The following is a 23528-nucleotide window of genomic DNA, read 5'->3' on the forward strand; positions in this document are numbered from 1 at the left end:
GGTTGGGATCTCATGTTTCCTTTAGATTTATTCCTAGGCTATTTATTAATATCGTGCGGTTAAAAAATAAATCTCAGGTAAATGAGCTTTGTGAGAACACTCAAAAAACTTGCTATTTGGACTGATAATGTGCTATTCCTGACATGCATCATACTGACCAATATTTTCTCATTGTTTTGTTTTGTTTCCCTATTCCTTCTGTATCTATCTGTAGTCTTTGTACTTAGACTGTAAATAATCTGGGTTAGTTACTGTCTTTTTGTTCTGTGTTTGTACAGTACCTACCATTGGTGAGGCCTTGTATGTGATGAGAGCTCTGGGCTTTGGTAATAAAAATAAAAAGAATGTTAGCTGACATACTGATTGGGCTTGACAAAATTGAGATTACACCCTCTGAGAACAATAGTAATGTTTATGGTCTACAACCTTAAACTGGCATTCAATAGACCCTAGCTGGGGTTGGGGGCAGGGGAGCAGCAGTGATACCATTGTGACTTTAGGATAGCATCCAAAACTGGACAGTAGGCATTGTATGAATAGTCTCTATGATTCAGCAGCCACAGAAACCACTGTCTCCAAAAGGGAATATGAAAAAAAAACCCAACCCAAAACCTTGTGAGTTATCTCTATGGGCAGGTTTGTGTTGCAAAACAATATAATTAACACTTAGGACAGTAGCTGTTTGTTCATGTGGTGTAACCATTGTGATAAACCACAAAGTGGGAACCTCTTTGAATGCTGCTTGGGATTATCTTTGTGTGAGACATTTCCCTAGGGAATTAGTACAAACATTTGACAGTAATTACTATTGTGGTATGCCCAGTTTGAGACCCTGTGGGCACATCTACACATGCATTTAATGCAAGTCAGTAAACTCTGATGCAGCCCAGTCAGCCTTCCAGCAAGGGGCTTCTCCAGCCCAGCTCAGTGTGCTGCAGAGGGTCTGTCTGGGTCACCAGGGTGCTCCAGTGTGAGGCTAGCCCCATCACCATCTACACATGCATTTCACTGCACATGTTTACTCAGGTGTAGGATAGTACTTATGTTGGACAGTAGAGTTAATTCATTTACTGTGGCCTAATAGTGTTGCATGTGTGGAGAGCGATGCGTTATTGCAGAGCTAATTAGTCTGCTCTGCAGTAAAGCATCTTGTTTAGATACACTCTGTGTGCCAGAGTTTCAAGTGGTGCTGTGCACTTGTCATTTACTTTGAGTCCAGCTGAGATTGCATGTATGCGGTGCTACAGAAAATCAGGGCAAGAGTGTCTCAAGTTTAACACAAGAGGCCAGTCTTGACAAAGACCTTGTTTTCTACTAGCCGCCAGTAGAAAGATGGATTTAAGCAGTTTGCACCTATATTCCCGACAATTGCATAGACAATTGCCTAGGTGCGGGCAATTATTTCAGGCAGAAGGCCTCTTATTGAGTTTTGGCAAGCCATCGAGGGCCGCACGAAAGGCAGCCGGGGGTGGATAAAAAATTTAGAAAATGAATATTTAAGGGCCTCACAGGCTGGTTAGAATGACCTGGTAGGCCTCATCTGGCCCATGGGCCACATTTAGCCCACCCCTGGCATAGAGGAAACTTTGTACAGATCCTGTATGGGCTAGGAGAAAAGTAGTCTCAGACTCAAATAACCAATTTCAAAGGCTATAAGCTGTCTTTTTTCATGAAAAAAATGGAACTTGACACTTATTCTCCCCTCAGTTCATGTGCATAGACACTTGTAATGCTAATTATACTTAAAAGCATATATAGGAGGTAGAATATTCTAGTTCATGTCACATAGGAAAAGGAACAAATTGCTTTTTGGTTCTAGGATAATGAAGCAAACTGAGGATGGTAGTGCTTACTGTAGTCAATAATTTTGCAACACAACAGCTTGCATACAGGCTATTGGGAACTACATAGGTTAGATTATGACTTGAACTCCTCATCTGTGTTAAGTAAATGAGTTTGCATTTGATTTAACACTAGTTAATAGTTAACTTCAATTACAAAAGGTATGTGCCCTATCAAATGAATTTATGAAAGTGATTTTAATTACTAGAAAGTTATATTTCTTTAGTAGATTTTATAAAGTAGAGTCCAATTCTGAATTGTTGGTGAAGAACAGTTGCTACTCAGTATCTACATGATCCTATAATCTATTGACATTCAGGATTTTTCACATCTCCTTTGGAAATATAACTGAAACTGGAGTTCTCAAAAAGGAAATAAGATTGAAAACAAGTGGATAAACAGACCAGTGGCAACCATAATCTTCTTTGCTTGCCCATCTAAAATAATCTTACATTCTGTAGGAATGAGTCTGTGTGCATATTCAGTGGTACTTATTTTACATTTCTTGAAAGTATTAATTTTAATAGTGTTAGACAACATAATATTTAGTAAATCAACCAATTGTCTTGAGCTGTGTTTGAGAAACAGGAGGCAGGTATTCTCTCATATTCTGAAATTTTCGGTAAATATTTTAATTTATGAATTATTGCTAGAATTGACCAAATAGCAGGGATTCTATCTGTAGGAAATGTCATTAAAAAAATTGATTTCAATCTGAGTTATGCCATGCAACCTTTCTGGTTTTGGCAAAGGTCCTTAGACCTGCCACCAACTGCTGAATGATTTTTTTTCCTTGTTGTTACTTTCTTTATTTTTTAATATTAAACTAAGTTTAACTTGAGCAACTGCAAGGAGTTTCCAGGGTATCAGATGCACAGAAATCTGATAAAACCTCAATGAACCAGAGATGTTTTGAACAAAACATTTTGGTCTTAACAAACTGACATTTTTCAAGAACACTTTATCAGAAAATTTCTGGCCAACTTTAATTATTACAGAAAATTCAATTTTTTGTAAATTATCTTATGATCATTAACCCCCCCCCCAATTCTTTACCCAAATGGCCAAATTAGTAACAACACAAGAGATCTCTTATAGAAGAGCTCTCTTCTGTCTAGACTTCTGGGAACATCTGTAGAATTCTATGACGAGGATTAGAATTTTCTATTATATTAGATGGGACAATAAAAAATTAAACCATAAAAAGGTTATTTTTCACTAAATTCCATAGAACTTATTCATAAGAGTAATTAGTTTGTTTTATACATAAGAGTAATCAGCTCGAGACCCCCTTGGAGTCACTAGGAACAGTGGCCACAAGCTGAGGGAGGATAGGTTTAGGTTGGATATTAGGAAGAACTACTTCACTGTAAGGGTAGTCAGAGCCTGGAATAGGCTTCTCAGAGGGGTGGTGCTTTCACCTTCCCTGGAGATCTTCAAGAGGAGACTGGATAGGCACCTGGCTGGGGTCTTATGACTCCTGCCACCCCCAGTGCTCCTTCCTGCCCATGGCGGGGGGTTGGACTAGATGCTCTGTCTAGGTCCCTTCCAACTCATTGATTCTATGATTCTGAAAACTGGACCAAAACTGTAAATAATCAAAGCTGTGCAAAGGATTTAACATTTACCCTACATAAGAAAGTTTTCTGATAATATTTTTAATTACATGCCATCTTTCCCAGGTATATTCTTTGTGTTAAATTAGGATTGGATGTGGATAGAGTGCCTTTATATGCCTTAAACTCATAGACAGGAGAGGTACTAAACTGACAGCACTGAAAAATGTAGTTCCCTGTTTGTCCAGAATACTATCCCATCTATTGAATGTTTGCTTCTAGTCTAAACATAACACTAGGAAATGCAGTCTAGAGAACAATCCTGTATTAGCAAGGTCATTTGGTCATTACTGAAAATAGCAGGTAATTTTCAGGTAATTACTGAAAATAGCAGTGACGTCCCCCCGATGTACATCAAACTTGATTGACAGAGGTCATCTCCAGGAGAAAGAAGGGTGTCCATTCTCTTTATCTATCTGATTCTTAACTTCTGAGATTGCCAGCTGATGTTAGCCACAATTCTGGGGGTGTGGGAAGGTGGCAGGGAAAAGGGTTACAGTTAGGGTTAGGTGTGTGGGGGAGGGCAGGGACAGCATAATTCTTTCAAGTTACGTGAACACTGAACCCACAAAGAATGGAAGTGGAGCAATCTTGCTTATTTTTTTTAAACATTATTATGTGAAATTAACTGTTAGTTATCACTGACTAAATCTGAACTTAATGATCTAGAAGTGAATGTTATAAAGAATCCCTTGGTTCAAGCAGTTCCCCAAACAGCAATAATTAATATTAACCATAGTTAGCTGGAAAGCACACAAATGAAAATGAATTGTCAGCATTTTTATGCTGTGGGAAGAAAAAAAGGAAATGGTCAATCTGTTGATATTAACAAAAAACAAAAAAAATCCCATTTCCTCTGTTTATTATTTATTGGCCCATAGACTTCTCAGACTGATCATTCTGAAAAAAAGAAATTAGATTAGTGCTATTTTTTCCCCTCAACTTCCAGTCCTTTCTCAGTTGGGAGTACTGTGGTAGGGAATGCCTGGTCTAAATTCCTTTTCCCCAGCCATCTTGAGCACTGGAGTTGAAATTTACTAACCCTGCAAAAGGTCCAAGTAAATGGGTTTTGTATGGGAGCCCAAGGGGATCGAGGAAGAGGCTGGAATTCTCACATTCAGTATACAAGCAAGTCCTAGTGCTGAAATGCAGCCTTTGTGCTGTTCAGCCAAGTCCTAGAATAACAGCCACTGGTTTTCCTCAGCCCAGCGCAGAATATCATGGAGACTGATACACAACATTTTATCACCTAGTCCTCTTCTATTTTCATACCTTACGGCATAAAATGTACCAATTCCCTGTTTTAAGCTTTTGTGCACACAGCCTACCACAGCTTCTGTGCAATGTTTATGTTATGCCATTTGAATTCTCCTCCTTGCTGTAATTGATGTTGAAATGTTCCATGCATGGCGGCGTAGTTCCAACAGGAGACACTGAGAGCAATCTATCTCTTCATACCTACAGCTAGCATTATGATTAGGACACTAGCTTGGGAGGTAGAGATTTAAATCTAATGGTCTCAGGCAGAGAAAGGATTTGAATCTAGGTCACCCCTGTTTTTGCTGAAACTCTTCATTCAACAATAAATAAAAGTGTGTTTTTTAGTGGATCCTGTTTTCCTCCACCTCAGAAGAAATTGGGTTGATTTTAGCTGACAAATCAATTTATTTGTGCAGCCAGATTCTTAAGAAACATGACTGTATGCAGGGCAAATTGTTCCCCCTAGACTTCATCTTAACGGATAGCATGTAAATGCACTTTTAATCCTGCCTATACTAATGTTTTAAAATGCATTTGTGAAAAAATGTTCAATAACCTATATTAATAGTATGCCTGTTGTCCTTGACAGTACACAGTTGCAGACTCATGAGTATGTTCCACTTTGATCTTCTTGGAGAACTAAACTACAGATTTCCTATCTGTCTCAGTTCAAGATTTAACCCTCTATACATATATGCACTATGGTGACATATAGAAACAAGTAGGTTGTCCTGCTTGAATGTTTATTGGTGGAATGATTATTTCTGCCTCAACATAGTAAAATGTTTCCAAAATTCAAAAGAAATATAAATAACCATAGAACAACTGATCTTTGTGATTTCCTGTAGCAAGGTTTTTTTTCTGTGCTACTTTTTGTGGTTGGTATCTAAGGAGAAAGGTTTGCAACTATATAAAAAGGTAATGGATTAACAGATTAAGAAAAATATTCAAACATTGGTAGTTTTAAGTTGGCTGTCTATCCCAGGGATCCTCTCTCATAATGCTTTTCTTTTATGAAGGGGAATTGTTCAGCTAATTTCAGTTCATCTAAAGGATACAGGCTAGATCAGTACTATTTTTACACATGCTCTGGGAGGCATGTGGGAGGGATGTGCTTTAATTAGTGAGCCACACTAATTAAAAGCATCTGAGTGTCACGTGCATCAGTGTCCCCCGTGCTGATAAATGGTGGTGGGGCACTTTGAACTAAAGCTCATTGAACAAGCTTTAGTTCAAAGTGCCCAGCCACCATTTTTTCAGTGCAGGGACACTGATACATGTGATACTAGAATCTGCTGGAACACAGAAATGTCCAGCAAATTGGAGCAGGCTCCATGCATGTGTATAGGAGCCCACAGTCAGGAAACTTTTGACATTTTGAGTAGAAAAGGGAATGCGAATGGAATTTAGGAGGTAAGACATCCTTTGGTTGGCAGCAGTTCCATATTGTCCTATTTGGTGGGAAGTGAAATGCAGGGTGCTTACCAAAGTTATAAAGGGCACCACAATTACACTGTAACTTTTTGTGTTTTATACAAGGCTCTTAAGTTACAGCGTCATTGAAACTTAACATACGTGCAGCTCCTGTGCACGAGGGCTTAGTGCCTCCATGCACTGACGGAGGCACTGCCGCTTGCTTTGTAAATCAGCCAGGGCTCTGGAAGCCCTACACTGGCTGTCGGTGTGAGTGGGGGTGCTCTGGGAGATTCTGCACCCCCAGAGCCTGCTGGTGAAAGCAGGCGCTGGGGATCCTATCCCTAAAGAGGGGACCTGGCTAGTGCCCCCCAAACCCTGATTGCTGGCTTGATTGCTTGGCTTGCTTGCATGGAGGCAGCCAGCTGGATGTTTGAGTCTCCTTGAACTCTCTGCCTCCTCCCTGTGGCAGACCAGGTGCATGACACTTATTCCTCACAGGGAACTGTATAGACGTTCCCTATGGTCTCTTATTTAGAGCGCCTTCATTTACTACCTGATTTAAGGAGTGTACTTTGCATGATCAGCCATTTAAAAGTGGTCTGCAGCCACGTGTGTTATGCCATGGCTGTAGAGTGCTTTTAGGGTCCCAGTTGCAAAAAAAATGCCACTTCTGTCTTCACCTTCACAGACAAGCCCTGTGATGCAGGTTGACTGAAAATCACACACTGTAAATCTACCTTATACACCTGTGTACAAGAAGGTAAAACAGCATCATATTTTGTGTTAAAGTAGATCTGACTTCTCTCTCCAAAGGGACTCAGGGAAAGTTAAGAGATGCATACATAAAACTTTTATTCTTTTACAAATAGCTGAACAAATCAAATAACTATATGATTTTAAATTACAGCAACTACTGTAAATAGACATGATTCTAAATTATTTTTTTGCCCTGGACAATTTAAAGAGTTGGAATAAAAATCTAAAATTTCTAATTGGAGTAGCTAGATCTCCATGCAGCTAGATGGCTTTAGTTTACAGGAGATCATGCAACACACTCTGTTTTATTCTGAGAGAACTTTAATGGTTTGTTAGAAATGAGCTGTGCCCAGGTTCAGAATAAAAAAGAAGGGGAGGACCAACTACCTTCTACATAGTTCTTATCCCAAACCATGTATTAGCTTATGTCCCTGAAAATGCTATCTGATAATAGATAGTGAGATGAGATTATAATGATTTTTTCTACTAACTGAATGAATTAGGCAGCAATTAATAGATGTAAAAATCTATCATTATTTAATAGATGTAAAAATCTATCATTATTTGTTACCCACCCACATTCAAGCCTATTTATTTCAGCCATATGCAGTAGCATGTCTTTCAGAACATGGACCATAATTCACAGTAAATTTCACTGGCCTCAGTAGGAGTAGATTTAAGCCAACACTAAATTCTTTTAAAAATGTCACTATATATGTTTTGTGCTAAGGTTACACAACACAATTTTTTCTGGTAAAAGCACTAAAGCATAATTAACCCTCCCCCCCCCCCCATATATTGGGATGAAGGACAAAACAAGGAGGAAGTAGGGGCATGAAGTTACATACCTACATTAACTTAGTGTTATCAGATTACCTGAGTTAATTGCTTAGTGTCCTCAACATGAATCACTTTTTGGGAACTTGTGTTTTTAATGTAGGATACTGAAGAAATCCTTATTTCATAATCAACAATTTGTTTTGTGTTGAAAATATCATCTAACTGTAGAATTTAATTCTTTTCCTCTTTAATTTACAGGGATGTAGTGGCTGTGGAAAATGTGACTGCAGTGGAGTAAAAGGGCAAAAAGTGAGTACCTAACATCTGACTAAACACTTTTGTCAGTGATGTGATACAAAATTTTAAAAAGCTAATAAGATGCAGTTGGAAATGTTTTCATAGCAACCAGTTTAGTGTATTTGTTTACATTCAGGCATTCCTACTTAAACAAGCTGCAATATAATTTTGGGGGTGTCTTAGTTATTGTAGCGCTTCAAGCAATTTCCAAGCCCTTGAAGAGCACTGAAGGCTACATCTGGAGTGTGGAGTTATATCATCTGGGCCATGGGGCTGCCTACAGGGCCAGAAATTTGGTGACAGGAGGAGTGGTTACTGCCATACCACAGTTCTGGGAGCTGTAGTAATTAATGCTGCCCACAAATTGCAGCCCCATGGGCCAAATGACATAGCTTTGTGCTCCAGATCCAGCCCATGGACTTTCCCACACCACTCGCATGTTCTGTGGGTCCAGATGAGTGTGGCACCACTCCTCTAAAGCAGTGGTCTCCAAAGTGGGGTGTGCTCACCCCAGGGGGTGTGCAAGATAATCCATTGGGGTGCAGGAGGAAAATATTAGAACTTCTATTTCTATTTATATAAATATACATATACTGGGGGTGCGTGCTCAAAAATTTTTTACTGATGGGGGTGCACAATCAAAAGAGTTTGGAGACCACTGATCTAAAGGGATGTAAAAACCCAGAATCTGGGAGGCGTTTTATTTCAGTTGTGTAGACACAAGGCTCTTCTGTACTTTCAGTTAGCTTAATTACACAGCCCTTGCACTTGCTGGCTGTGAATCCTACTTTTCACTGCAGGAACACACGAGCCTCCCATCCATTTCAGTGGACAGCACTTACGCCCTTGACAGAGATTGCATTTGTTATGTGATTAATATGACTTTTGCGCCTTAAATTATAACCTGCCAGATATTAAAGCAATTTGTCGTTTGATAAAAATGGCAAACCTGCCTCAAAGAAGTTACTCATTGAAAGTGAACTTCTGTGTGGTGTGTAAGTATCCCACATTAATTTTGACACCTGGCATGTTACTTAGACCCTCCACTATTTCACAGTGATCTGCTCTCTCCTACCTGCCTCCAAGGGAGAGAGAAGGAAGAAAAGCAGCTAGCTCCCTGACAGCCCACCCAGCAGTGAACTGTAAAGCAGATTTGCACACAGATTTGCACCTGTTGCCCAGGTGGAAATGGGGACAGGGTAACCTCGGCAGCCACAGGGACTGGGTGACAACTCCCCTCCTCTAGGTCAGCCCATACCACCTTCTTAGGCCTCTTGTAAGCAGTTCTAGGCCTAGGCTTTCTATCCTCCCTTTAAACTCCTGGTGCATGAGCAGCCTGGGACAGGGGAGCCAGTGCTTGGTTCTGGGTCATGTTTCCCAAGAGGTCTCTGCTGCATGAAGAAATATTGTAAAGAGGGCTGCCACTCAGTTGGAGTTGGTGGAGTGCTGTGTGTGAAGATATCTGCATTTTTCCTTGAATGTTGTTTACATAGTTTTCCAGTGACTCTGTAATATAAATGCACAACAAAATTAGATCCACAACTCCCTTCTTCTCTGCTGGGGCAGCATCCTCTTCCCTGGGCCAAAGAGTCAGGGTCTCCTTGCTTAGCTGCCCCATGGTTGTAGGTTTAAGAAGAAGACACCCTGTGCTGCTTGGTCTGTCACCTAGTGATTTAGGTTTTTGCCTTGTGTTGTGGGACATTAAGATTCACATTCTGTTCAGGGGGAGGTAAACCTAGAGCCCCCCTATGTCTCCCTTGTCATAGGTAGGTCTGTATCCTTGGCAGAGTTGCAGTGGAGCACAGATGGATATAAGTGACTCTGAATCAGGTCTAAATTGCCTGCAGTCATGCAGTGTCAGGACCATCATGCACATTGGATAGAACTATAAGTGTTATTCAGGTGTCAAGTGAAACAGGATGCTGTTAGGTTACTTGGACATTTAACAACTGTGTAAGTTAAATGTGTTTTAACAAGGAAAGAGTTCTCCTGTAATACTCAGTCATGTTGATAATATCTATCTTAATATAATTTTGGGGTGTAATCTTCTGTATAAAACCAGAGGGCATTTATACACAGGCTTGCACCATAGCACTGACACCTTTAAAAGCACCTGGTGCTGCGGTACATGCAGTTGTATAAGTGGTGAAATGCACTTGAGCTCTGAGAAAATGGTGGCGCTGTGCTTTTGAATTAAAATGCATCAAAGGTGTGTAAGTTCAAAGTTTAAAAGAGCACCACTGCCATTTTCTGCATGCTGACATGCAATTCGCCACTTATACAACTACATACGACGCAGCACAGTGCGTGTCAGCTTGTGTGCACAGCAGACTCGATTAATCAAGTCTGCTATGACCTGCAGATCTCCAGTGCATTGTGGGATGAAAAGGTATGGCTATAAATGCCCAGAGTTACTAGAATCTTTGTAGAACAGTGTGGGTAGTTAGAATGTAACTGAAAGCAAGTGTCAAAGGTATGTATCTACAACCCAGACCCTTCATTGCTGCTTTACTTGTCTATGAGTTCCTTAGCATTGCAAATGATTATGTGTCATTCTCTATCCCCATTCTCTCTTTCTTCTTCTCTTTCAGTTTCTGCTATGCAGATTTTAACATATACTTTGCCTGTTTGTATATGTGTGCAGTGTGACTAACAAATGTAAGTTGGTGCAATTAAAAGGTTTTCTCTTTATGAATTGGGGATGGGCCCATTTTACAAGAATGTGTGTGTAACGGAATGCTACTAAAGCTATTTTGGTATAGCACATCAATCCTGTATTCTGTTCTATGCTGCATGCTATGAAACAGGGCCTTAAGGATATTTTGGAGAGTTTTAAACTTGTCTTTTAAGGCTCTACTAGGTTTTTTTTTCCTAAGGGAAAGCCAAACCTTCCATGGAAGTCAAGATCTGGTGAGTCAAAGATAATTTTGTTGAAAAGAAACAGAGAGCAAACAACACAGGGGTAAATAAATGGTTTCAAAGCATCTTCTGAAGGGGAGTCTGCTATTTTTTTTCAACCAACAAGTAGCAGAGAACCAAGTCAGACAGGCATTTAAGTAAAAAAAAGCTCTCCTGGGTGCCGGTCTTGAGCTGACAGGGGGCACCGGGGTCAGGCCTGGGCTCTAGGAGGTGGGAGAAGAGTGGGAAGCAGCTGTCCAGCCTCAGGGACAACTGCCTCTCAGCCCTGTACCCCAATTGGCAGGGATGGGGCCTGGGAAACAGACCCTGCAGTTGCCTGTCTCCCAACCCCTGCTCTCATTTGCAAATCAGGGTGAGGGCTGGGACATGTTCATTGGGCCAGGGCAGATGCCTGTTTTCCCAGCCCCAGCTCTGATCTGTGGATTGGAGCAGGGACAGCAGAGCAGGCAGCTGCCCAGGACAGGGGACAGTGTCCCAGCCCCACCTGAGCAGAGCCAGTCCCCTTACCTTTTGCTGCCTACATGTGAGCTACTGCATAGTAGCTACTGCGCAGTAAATCTGTTACCTGTATCTACAGGTAGTAGCCAACTGCACAGTACAGTAATTCATCACACAGTAAATACAGTTCACATGTAGATGGTGATGTTTTACTGTACAGTAGATTAGTATACTGCGCAGAGTGGCATCTCATGTAGATATGCCCATTGTGTAGTGGAGTTAAACAAACTTTCGAATGCACGGCATTCTTCACCATAGATGAATGAATATCTGTACCTAAATGAAAAATTTTTTTAAAAGTTTAAAAATGTAGTAAGGTTCTATAAAATGTACACTAAATATTCCTTATTTTATTAAAAGCAAAACAAGAGAATATGAATATAAAAATTTGAGTGAATACCCACTTTTTTGGAACTGGTTCAGGCTAGCTCTGCTTTTTAGTCTTAGTTTTCTAATGATTAAGACTTATCTAGGGCCATATATTTTTAACTTTAATTCCAAGCCTGGTGTGCTTGAGAAATTATGCAGGAGGAATGAGGAAAGCTACTTTCACAAGAGCTGCATAGCCACCTGAGGGAGGCTAGCTCAACCCGATGACTGAATCAGCTTTTTTTTGGACATGGCCCCCCTGTTAGAAAGAGGACTTGAAAAATCTTTTTGTCTGTTACCCTTAGCTTCATCCTCACTCTACATATGAAACCCTGTTGATCTGCCTTCCATTCCAGACCAGTGTACAAGCTGTAAAACTCCAAATCCACCCATTTTTATATACTGCAGCCACATGAGTCTGCTGCTGTGGGAGCTTTGGCTGCTGCGGAAGTGGGTGCTGGGTTTGTCCTTTTAATGCCTTAATTCATAGCATCTGGAATTATATTTTTCACAACAGTGTGGGAAGAGTTTTTCTGTTCTAGAATTTTTGTTTATTTTTGTTATAAATTAACATTCAGATTGCCAAATCATTGCATTAATGATCTTGCCATACAAGTGCAAATTAAGGAACAGCTTGTAATGTACCGTATGAAATGTTACTTTACCACATTTTCAAACTGAGAAATATATGTATTGGAATAACTGTTTTTCATTCATTGTATGAGAATCTTTTTATCACATTGGTCACTTCGTATTGCCATATTTAGAATGTGTTCAAGTACACTAAATAAAATCTCTCACTGGACTACATCCAATGTAAATTGCATTTCTATGCCAAAATCCTTTAAGCTGAATCATACTTTGTCATGGACACATTATTGACAAAGCCTTAGTTTAATTTTTTCCCCAGATATCAGAAATGAATTTCACTTAAACACATAGTTCCTAATATATAAAATCTTTGTTATTCAATTGAGCTGCAGTATATAATAGCGTATAGTTGACTGTAAGTTAATGGCAAGTATGAGTTATTTATAAGGTACAATAGTTTTAGATCACCATAGTATTCTGAATAAAGTAACAGCTTACTATTCTCTATTAGGTTGGATCTTTGTTTGCTCTTTCTTATTCCGTTAGTTTGGCCTTGTACACAGTAACTTATTATTTTTTAACCTTGCAATAGTGTAGGATCTGTTTAAACTGATTAGAATTTTGAACACTTGCCTACATTTAATATGATTACTCACAAATAGAAGCTGTGTTCTTCTTTTCATGCTAACCTGGATTTAAGATTCATTTGGGAACATCTGGAGAGGTAAGAACTTGCTGGGAATTATTACTGGATAAAAAGGGCATTGTAAGCATTTGATTATTACTTAGGGCAAACTCTTAGAAGAGATTAATAAAGCTCCTTGTGGAACCAAGAAATCTTCCGAATACCTTTAGTCTCTTAGGTGAAAATACTCATGATGATTTGCTATCATTTTACTGGTTTTTTTTAGCATTCTACTTCAAAGTTTAGTATAATTTCTGGCCAAACTTCCATAAAAACTTAAGACCAACCTTTTAAGGCCAAAACTTCAACCCAATCCCAAGTATTTGTGGTATGGCCATCATGTATTAAATCCCTTGCAGTTTATGTGGAATGTGGAAAGGTGAAAGAAAATAAAAAAATGAGGATAGTTTAATTGCTGCATAGTGGCTGGGGAACTGGCTCTGTGGTTGGACCCGGGGGGGGATAGTTGATAGAACTGGATCTGCAATGCTACACTCACCAGACAAGGGAAGACAAGGTCTAATGGTCACAAACTGCTGGAAGACCATTTTAGACTGGACATAAGGAAAAAAACTTCTTTACCATGACTCTCCAGAGTATGGAATAGACTACCCTAAAAGTGGTGCAAGACCTATTCTGGATACCTTTAAGAAATGCTGGGATGCTTATCTTGTTGGGGTGGTCTGACCCCAGCTGACTTCCTGCCCCTTAAGCAGGGGATTGGATCCAATGATCTCATGAGGTCCCTTCCAGCCCTAATGTCTATGAAATCTATAATTATGATGTTTGTCAATTTAGCAAATTGGAGTGAATGGTGCAAAACATTTTTTCTCAGCATGTTTTTATTCCCATAATTTGAAAGTTTATCTTCTCTTCTTATACCAATTTCTGTATAGTTAGAAAATGGACTTTCCAGACAGTAAGGGCCAGTCAAGGCTGTTACTGTCATTTTAATTATCTAGTGATAAAGTATAATATTTATAGAATAAAAACAATGTAGAAACAATGCAGTTTGATATAATATGTATATTGGTTTTGAGTGCAATTCCAACACTGCCAGCTGCAACAGTAATGGATTTGGTAATGGATGTGAATGGATTGGTAATTAATACTAAGTGATCAAATTAATGCTATTCTTACTATTAATTGCATGTCAGAACACATTTATTTCATGCTAAGCACTCTACTATTGTGCACAGCTAATTCTATACTTTCTTCATGGTCTTTTCATGGGGGAAAAATAAAAATTATACCCAGAATTTTAATTTAGTTATCTATTCCATGGGTTTGTTTATCAAAAGTTGGGGTTTTGCAAAATTTCCTGGTGTTTCTATTAACAATAGCTGTTGCTTAGATGAATCTTGATCCACAAGACACTTCAACTATGGTCTTAGGATCCATGGTTCTGAAGAAATTAGGGGAAGTTAAATATGTGGCTGTACCTCAAGGACCAAAGCCCATACAGTTGACCTGTACTGTGATTTTGGTTAGGGGAGGAGATAGTGGTTTGGTAACATTGTCAATTAGTCACCAAAAGCCTTTCCCAGACGTTAAACATGGTATGATGATTATTGACAGGGCAAGTACCTATTTCACAGGGCAAATACACAAGTAGTATTTTGGGTTCCTGAACTTTACCTTTTTATAAAAGGTTATTAGAACCATTTTCTACTAAACCACTCTTCTACCCCAATCAACTTCAAGTTTTATTTATTTGGCGTATGCAGTGCCAGCCATCTTAAGGGAATATCATCACCAGTGTGAAGAGCTTGAAGGCCACCAGGTAGCATTGTAAATGGACATGAGTCAACAATGTGGAACACGGTTTGAACTTATCCACAAAGGCATTTGCTGTCATTGTAAAGGCCCCATTGGTATAGACCTGAGGAACAGTGGCTCTGTCCAGTTTGAAAATGGTTGAGAAGTACCCAATAACGGTGTGGCCAGTTAAATTCTGATTGACTGTAGAGTCAGAGATAATATGGTGATTGATTGGTGCTTGTGCTGACCGTTCTTCATGCCATTAAGTAAGTAAGCTTCAAGTAGGACAAAATGTCTCCTGCAAAAAAGAATAATGTAATAAGCTACATTCTTACATTAGGCATATTAACTTTGGTTATGCTTTGTTATGACAAACAAGGGATTCAAAGTCATGTCCAATTTAATTTAAATATTTCTATGGAGAGCCTTCCATATAAGCAAACATCTCAGAGTCCCCAAGTAATGCAATATCTTTGTACAGAATTCTAACGTTTTTCACATAATGTTATTCCATTTGGCATTACATAGCTTTCTTAAACAGCTGCTGCCAGTTGCTTACTTGCAAGACTTTGCTTGCATAGGTTTTTGTATGATATTCTCAGACTTTTCATTGTGGAGTACAACATGCCACATACCCATGTAGAGTTCAGTTTCACTGTTGTTTAACTGCTGCTAGTGTAGTGGTTCTATATAGCCAATTCTGATGTCATCCCTCTATAAATACAGATCAGTAGAGTTTCAGAAATATAAAACCAATGTAAGATCAAAACAGGCATGTAACATCTTCACTCTACTCACCTAATAAAGACATAATCCTTCTTCCCCAATGTAACATCAGCGTTAAGTGACTTTAAGTGGCATTACTTCAGGTGTAAAATTATTTCATTTCAAATAGACCAAGAATATTAAAGGCATGTAAGAACATACAGCTTTTTCTATATCTTGTTATATGTATGGCAGCCCCTCTACACTGATTCTGTTTTTCTTAATGTGCATTACTGCCTGAACTTATACACTAATTCCCCATGCCATATAGACTATGTAGCATGCACACACAGATAAAGAGGCTGGCAGAGAGCATGTATTGGAAACAGCAGCCACATTCTATTGCTTTTCTTTTAGGCTGCTTTAAATTGTTCTTTCAGCTAATTTACACTTTTTTTTTTCTGGTAATCTCATAGACGTCAGGGCAAGTTAGCCATTATAAATGGTGTTTCTGTTTGCCAGTTTCCCACACAGGGATTTAGAGGTGTTTGCTGCAATTAATCATTCATCTCCGCCTACACTTTTCTCTACAACAGTGGAGAAAAACCTGGAATGAATAACCCATTATTAAGATACCATATTAATGCTGTAATCACTTTACATTTTTTATTGGTCCTTTTGCCTTTCAAGTGCATGAAACTAAAAGAAGATACAAAACTGCTGCAGTATCATGTTTGGTAAAGGTACCAAGTCAGTATTTTTTATTCCTTGTTAGCCTTTATGTTTATTTTTCTACTTCACTATGTAGACTCCTAGAGACTTTAACTCTTTCCTGTGCTCTTTCTGCCTCCTGTTTCCCTTTTTTCTATTTCTCTGTAATGTTAGGTAATGCAGAACGACCTTTTCCTTAGAAGAATATGTTATCCCTCCTTCTCTTCTGAGTTTGGGCCTTTAATTTTATTGTCATCGATTTTTTAAAAATTTGTCATTGACATATGGGATAATGGTTCTTATCAAAAGTCACCATTGATATGATCAGCCCCAGGTATATATTGGCTTAAAGTATTGGGACATTCCCAACAGCTTGGCTGTTGAGCTCAAAAAAACCCTTGTCTTTCTACATGTATTTGGAAAACTTTTTAGTAGTTTTCTTGTTTTGCCAATTCATTGCAACTAATGTGCGTGACTGAGAATTTGCCACAGATCGTCCTACTGATGAGATGAACAGCAGGAAAACCCCCCCGAACTTTACTCCATCACTGTGTCAAAATCACCACTAATGCAACAATGTGTCATTGTGGTCTCAGGAGAAATTCACAGAGGGCCTGAACAAGGCCTGTGCATGATACAAGCCCCACACAAATCCTACATATGACTTATATGGGACAAAACTGGTGCATACTGTATGCTGGGTCCCTCTCTTTAGAAGGATTGCATCATGGTGTGCTATAGTTTTCAGTAGAGCTTTCCATTTATAATAGACTAAACACCTTCAAGGTGCTGGAAATTGCACCTTGACATGGCAGGAAGGTTCGTGTGCTCCAGTAACCATGAGAACTAAGTTTAATTTCTGTTAAGCCAAACCAGAAATATAAAGGGCCAGACTACGGGCAGTCTGTTCATCCTCCAAGTTGGGGTTTTTTGGGCAGTATGTCTATAATTTATTATCATGTGGTTATAAAAGTAAGTTATAAAAGTACATTCTGCCATCTGAGCAAATGATATGACGAATTGAATTGACCCTGCCTTGGCAGAAATGATGAGTCTCGCTGACAAAGAATCTGAGAAGTTCTTTAGTGAAAAAAAGTGAGTTTCTGGAATATTAAAAGAATGGCTGTAAACACAAAAACCTGTTCAAGCAATGAAATATATGGACAAATATAATATCTAAATCCTTGGAGTAAGCATATATTAGTAGCCATGAGCTATTAAAATCATAATATACTTATAATATAGTATAATAATATGCTTATAACATGTCTGGAAAGATGAGATGATTATCATACAGATATACAAGCAGTAATTATAATCTTAAATGAGGAAAAATGGCATATATACCTAAAGTCGTTTGACAGCCAGTTGCTTCAAATTTGAAACACCATACACAAAGATGAATATTATAAAATGATATGTCCCATCAAGCACTTGTGATGATGAGATCAAAAAGCCGTCATATAATTGGCTACAGACTTTGACAATATCCTCTGATATAATATCTGATTGGTAATGGGGAACTCAGTATCCAGGCTGTGCATGAAAACGGTGAGATTAAGAATGAAAGGCATTTATACACATGCTCCAGGAGTGGGCAGGAAAGGCGGGGATGCTCAGAAAGCCACTCTAATTAAAGCGCCCAGAGCATCTCATGTATCAGAGTCCCTGCACTTAAAAATGGTGGGGGGGTGCTTTAGCTAAAGCTTATTTACCAAAATTTAACTAAAGCACCTCCACCGCCATTTTCAAGTAGTGGGACACTGATACATGAGACACTTGATTCTGCTGGAGCATGGTAATTACTACGCTCCAGCAGACTCAATTAATTGTGTCTGCTCCAATGCATTGTAATTACATCTCATTGGAGCAGCCTTGTTACTTATGTATAGGCACCCAGATCCATGGAAGACTACAAGAACTACTTACAAAGGGACAACTCATCTGTCTTAATATAAAGGACATGCATAGATCAGCCCAGGATAGAAAATGACAATAGAATCTTGTTTGTGCCTTATGCAAGGTTTGATGATACAGATTCAGAAAAGGCAAAAAGTCTTAGTTACTGCTTGTGCTACTGACTAGAATTAGCTGTAACAGAAGGGATAATAGTTGTTATATTTGGATCCAATAGTTTTCTATCCAGTTTTCATTCAAATAAATTAGTTACTCTAATGGTTGATTCATTTTTCTGGAAAGTGACAATACCGGTTACACATTTATATTTATATTTATGTTTTTTCCCCACTTTTGACCCAAAGGAAGATGTTAATGAAACGTTAGCAAAGGATCAAGTTCTGTCTGCTGTCCAGCATTGTGTTTGACTTGTTCCTTCTACATACCAACAAGAAAATGCTCTTTGTTTGCCATTATTATTAACAGAGATTGTTGCAGCTTTACTGAAAACTCATAGTTGCCTATTAGGGCTGTGAGAAACAGCACTGTTCCACTTTGACTTCTGTTTTGATGTTTCAACAGAACAGGATTTTGTTTTGAGTTTTTGTTTAATTTAGAAAGCAGTGTTTAATTTCATTTTGTCAAAACTGTTTTGATGCTGTTTTGATGTTTTACCCATAGGCCTCCTGGGATCTGGCAAGCAGATCAGGGGCCCACACCCCCCAGGAGGAGTCCGGCACAGCCCCCGCAGCCCTCCCGGGGATGTGGGCAAGCCCCTGATCTGCCTGTCGAATGGTAGGAGGCTGGTGCTGTTGGCTGGGGCCAGCAGCAGAACCAATCTTTCCAGCACGGGCTGTGCCCTGTGCCAGTCCCAAGCACCAGCCTCCTGTGATCCAGCAGGCCAATCGGGTGGGGGAGAGGGCAGCACCCCCAAGAGGAGTTGGCAGAGCCCCGTAGCCCTCCTGGGGGTGCTGGAGGCCCCTGTTTGGCCTGCCGGATCACAGAAGGCTGGTGCTGCCACCTGGGATGGCGCTGGGTGCAGCCTGCACCCAGTGCCAGGAAGATCGGTGTTGTTGCTGACCCCAGTTGGCAGCACCAACCTCCTGTCATCTGGCAGGCAGATTGGGGGCCCACCTGCACCCCCCTGGAGGGCTGCGGGGGCTGTGCTGGACTGCTTCTGGGGGTGTGGCCCCTGATCTGCCTGCTGGATGACAGGAGGCTGGCTCTTGCAGGGACCCACTTCTGCCCTGGGATTAGGGCAGTGGTGGGTTCCTGCATGTGCTGATTTGCCCTGGGCCCCGCACCAGATCTGACTCGATCTTCCCGGCACTGAGTGTTGGTTGTGCCCAGCACTGTCCCAGGTGGCAGCACCAGCCTCCTGTGATCCAGCAGGCCGACTGGGGGGCCCCCTGCACGCCTGGTGAAGGCTGCGGGTCCCTGCCAACTCCTCCCGGGGGTGCGGAGGCCCCGATCTGCCTGCCAGATCACAGGAGGCTGGTGCTGCTGTCTGGGACTGGCACTGGATGCAGACCATGCCAGGAAGATCGGTGCTGCTGCTGGCCCCAGCTGGCAGCACCAGCCTTCTGTCATCTGGCAGGCAGATCGGGGCTGTCCCACACCTCCGGGAGGGCTGTGGGGTCTGTGCCAGACTTCTTCCAGGGGTGTAGGCCCCCAATCTGCCTGCCAGATCACAGGAAGTTGGTGCTGCCAGGTAGGGCCAGCGGCAACACCAATCTTCCTAGTGCTGGGTGCAGGTTGCGCCCAGTGCCAGTCCCAGCCAGCAGCAGCAGCCTCCTGTCATCTGGCAGGCAGATTGGGGGCCCACACCCCTGGGAGGGTCCAGCACAGCCCTGTAGCCCTCCTGGGGGTGCGTGTAGGCCCCCAGTCTGCCAGCCAAATGACAGGAGGCTGCTGCTGCCAGCTGGGACTGGCACTGAAGCCAAGTAAACCTGGCTTCAAAACATTTAGAGTGACCTTGTTTCATTTTGAAGCTGTTTCAAAGGCTTTTGTTTTGTTTTGATTTCCCTGTTTTGAGCTCAAAATGCATCGGAACAGCTTTGAAACGAAACACTGGATGAAATTTCACACAGCCCTATTGCCCATGGTAGGTTATTGAAAGGTGTCCTATAGGCATCACACTTAATAGCCTTCTGTGTAGTTGCTGTCTTCCACTGCTTCTGCTTGGCTTAGCAGGAGCTACAGATGAAACCCTGACTTAAAGTTTGAGGCATAACACTGTTTACTTTGAGATACTTTAAGACTGAAAAAGCAGGATATTTGCTATAGTTATATCCAGAAGCTGCTATCTTGCTGCTCGGCAACTATAAAAAAAATTTGAAATGGTATTTCATCCAAGCCTAAAAGAACAAATGAGTTATCTAGACTAACAGTATCTATCTGTTATGTAGCCTTAAAGATAAGAAATTTTATTTTGTGAGAACTTATTGAAGTTTGCAGTTTCTAGGATGAGCAGTCCGTGTTTATTTACTATTTATGATAAATATTTATTTTCTATAAATATATATATGAAGTCACATGTCATTCCAGGTCTGACACCTTAATAATAGTGATAATGGTGGTGGTGATGGTCGTCCTTAAAATACAAATTGTTTTTATGCATATATTTTTGAAATATGATGAGTATTTAAGATATACCAAATCCAGACATATGCAAGTTGTGTTCAGTAATTAAGGAGGAAGGGAACATTTTCTCCCCCTACTTACTGGCTCTTCAACATTGCAAAGTGTTTTTAACACAATGTACAATGAAAAAGAGGAAGAATTACTCAGCGCTAATGAACTAAGCAGATGATCTCCCCAGGAAAAACAGCACCCTTTCATTTAATTTCTCTTCAGCAGATGAAATTTCCTTTTTCACATTGCTTTTACCTTTGCCCTTCCTCTTGCCAATGTTCTTTAAACTCTTCTTGGACCTACGGAGGGTGCTCCCGAGGCATGAGGATTTAATCAAGAACCCAAGTATGGTTTAGACACGCATAATGTGTACCTTTTTATTACTTATCCTCAGAGGTAAAAGGATTACTCCCTGTCAGAATGGCTTGTAATCACATATCCGTCAACCAGCATAAGTCTTAAAGATAAATTGGAGAAAATATACCTAGATCTTCAAGTTCCCTATCCTTTCTTAAGTAGGCCCAAAATACTGAATTTAAAAAAGCAAGATAAATATTCTCACCTTTCTAAAACTGTACTTCTGTCAGCTTTTGTCTGTTAAACGCGTCTTTCTATTCCTAATTTGTTGTGCGTCAGTCTTATACTACTGTTCTGATTCGTTATGTGCTGGAAGTCTTCAGCTGTAATTTTTTTTTTAACAAGTTTGATATGACCGTACCAGGTAACCTCTGTAGTAATATTTTGACAAGAAGGTTGTCATGCTCTTCTCACGTACAGGTCCCATTTGCTGGCTCAAGAATGTTCCAGTTTTGTTTAGTAGACACAGAATATACCAAATGCAGAATAATTCAAAGGTTTGTGCTGGAGTTTCCACTGTGCAGATTCAGGACCTAAACTTAATATGTAAAATGGAACAGCACTGTAGTTAAAACTGTACCCTGTTTTCTTCATTGTTAGAAGCTTAGAATCCTTTGATAGAATAGAATAACCACATTTAATAGGTTCAGTAGTGGCTCCTTACTTAATAGAGAAAATAAGCAGGGCAGGAAACAGGTCAGACTAGATGAACATAATTGTCCCTTCTAGTCTTAATAGCTGTGAAACTGTGCATAGCTGTACAAGCAAGTTACCATGAAATAAACTGGGGTGTAGACTTAAAGCACATCCTGTATTCCATACTAATGACCCATGTGCATGCTTTTAACCTTGGGTGTGTGTAAGATAAGGTATCCGTTTTAATGAGGGTCAGGCTACATTACATACTATGAAGTAAGAGTGCACGTGAAGGAAATGACCTTGCTCTGATCAGATATTCATGCCTGGCAATGAACTGTTAAACAATGATCTGTCAACCTGAAATCTGTCTGAATTGGCTATCTTGGGAATTCCCTGGCGTGTAGAGTGAGTGTAGTATAGTGCCTTTACACCAGTCTCAACATGGCCCCTGGCGGATATTCTTCAGCATCCAGGAATAACTATAACAGTTCCTTGGTGCCATAGGCTTTTGGGCACAACTTATACCCTGAGAATGCTGTAAGCCAGCGGTTGCTAACCTTTTTAGATTGGGGGTCAGAATGACCCAGTTTGGGTCAGGGGCGGGCAGGCAGGCAGGAACACTGCTGCTACCATCATTTCTCCTAGGCATGGCAAGAGGGAACTGCCTGTTGCTACTGCTTTACCCCACCATGGTGTGGGACAGAGGTGGGCAAAATGCAGCCTGTGGGCCAGATGCGGCCCACCAGGCCATTCTATCCGGCCTGTAGGGCCCCTAAAAAATTTAGAAAATGAAGTTTTTAGTTATCTGTCCCTGGCTGCCTGTCACGCAGCCCTTGATGGCTTGCCAAAACTCAGTAAGTGGCCCTCCAACCAAAATGATTGCCTGCCCCTGCTATGGGAGAATGCCCTACCATCAAATAGAGCTGAAGTGTAGCTGAATGCTGCCATAACCCTGCGTCCACAACTGGATCCAAAAGCTCCAAGGCTGGGATTTGGCTTGTGGGCTATAGATTGCCAACCTAAGTCATGCAGAAGGCTGCCTAAGATTATGGAACTGCCCAGGTCATGCAAGGCCACCTTGCTTGCTTCCCTCTTCAAACTTCAGTTAGTGTAGCTTGGCCATTTCAGAAATACTGAGCCAGATTTCTATTTGCAGCAGTTTCTTCAGGATCTTCTTTTTGAGGAAAAGACATAGATCTGTGCCACCCACAAACTGGCAGGGGGTCAGCTCCAGATTCCGCTCTGGGGTTTATGTAGTGCTCCTGCACAACTGTTTCACATATATTTAACACTGCTATTTCTGTAACTTACACAAGTCCATAAATTCCAGCTTTGGGAAACAGACAGTCTAAAGCTCATCATATTTTGCATTTTAAGTGTCTTTAAATACCCTTGTTGTGTGAATACATAGGAGTAACAATAATTGCTTCTTTATGAGTGATCCTGTACTTTACATTTTCAGTAAATACTGTAAGAGATGGGTGCAGTTAAGGACAAGCAGCTGAAATTTATTTATTTATTTTTAATCTGGAAAGATGTTCAGTCATAGCTCTCCCTCTTGTGGATGAAAAAATAAAACCATCTAAACTGAACTGTTTTCAACACCTGTTCTTTGCTGGAGTTATTCTAAGCCACTGGTGGAAAACGTGCCTAAGAGGATGGCAAATGAAGGCCAGTAATTCGACAAGTGTCTAACTCAGTACTGAGACCAGAGCATAGTCTTAACCTATAAGCTCTATATTGTGAGACGTGTTAGTCCACTGAAAAGCATTTAGATCATAGATTAGCAGTTTATT

The 23528-nt window shown here is 40.5% G+C and overlaps 1 protein-coding gene across 1 annotated transcript in view; it reads left to right on the forward strand.

Moving 5' to 3' along the window:
• The window catches only part of COL4A1 (collagen type IV alpha 1 chain), a 193659-nt gene that overhangs the window by 65622 nt on the left and 104509 nt on the right, over positions 1-23528 (forward strand). The window contains exon 2 of the mRNA XM_019529666.1: positions 7929-7979. Within this exon, the coding sequence (XP_019385211.1) occupies positions 7929-7979 (51 nt within the window). The remainder of the gene's footprint in view (positions 1-7928; positions 7980-23528) is intronic.

The sequence above is a fragment of the Crocodylus porosus genome, unplaced genomic scaffold (genome assembly GCF_001723895.1).
Source record: "Crocodylus porosus isolate Cpor-Errol unplaced genomic scaffold, CroPor_comp1, whole genome shotgun sequence".
Classification (NCBI taxonomy): domain Eukaryota; kingdom Metazoa; phylum Chordata; order Crocodylia; family Crocodylidae; genus Crocodylus; species Crocodylus porosus.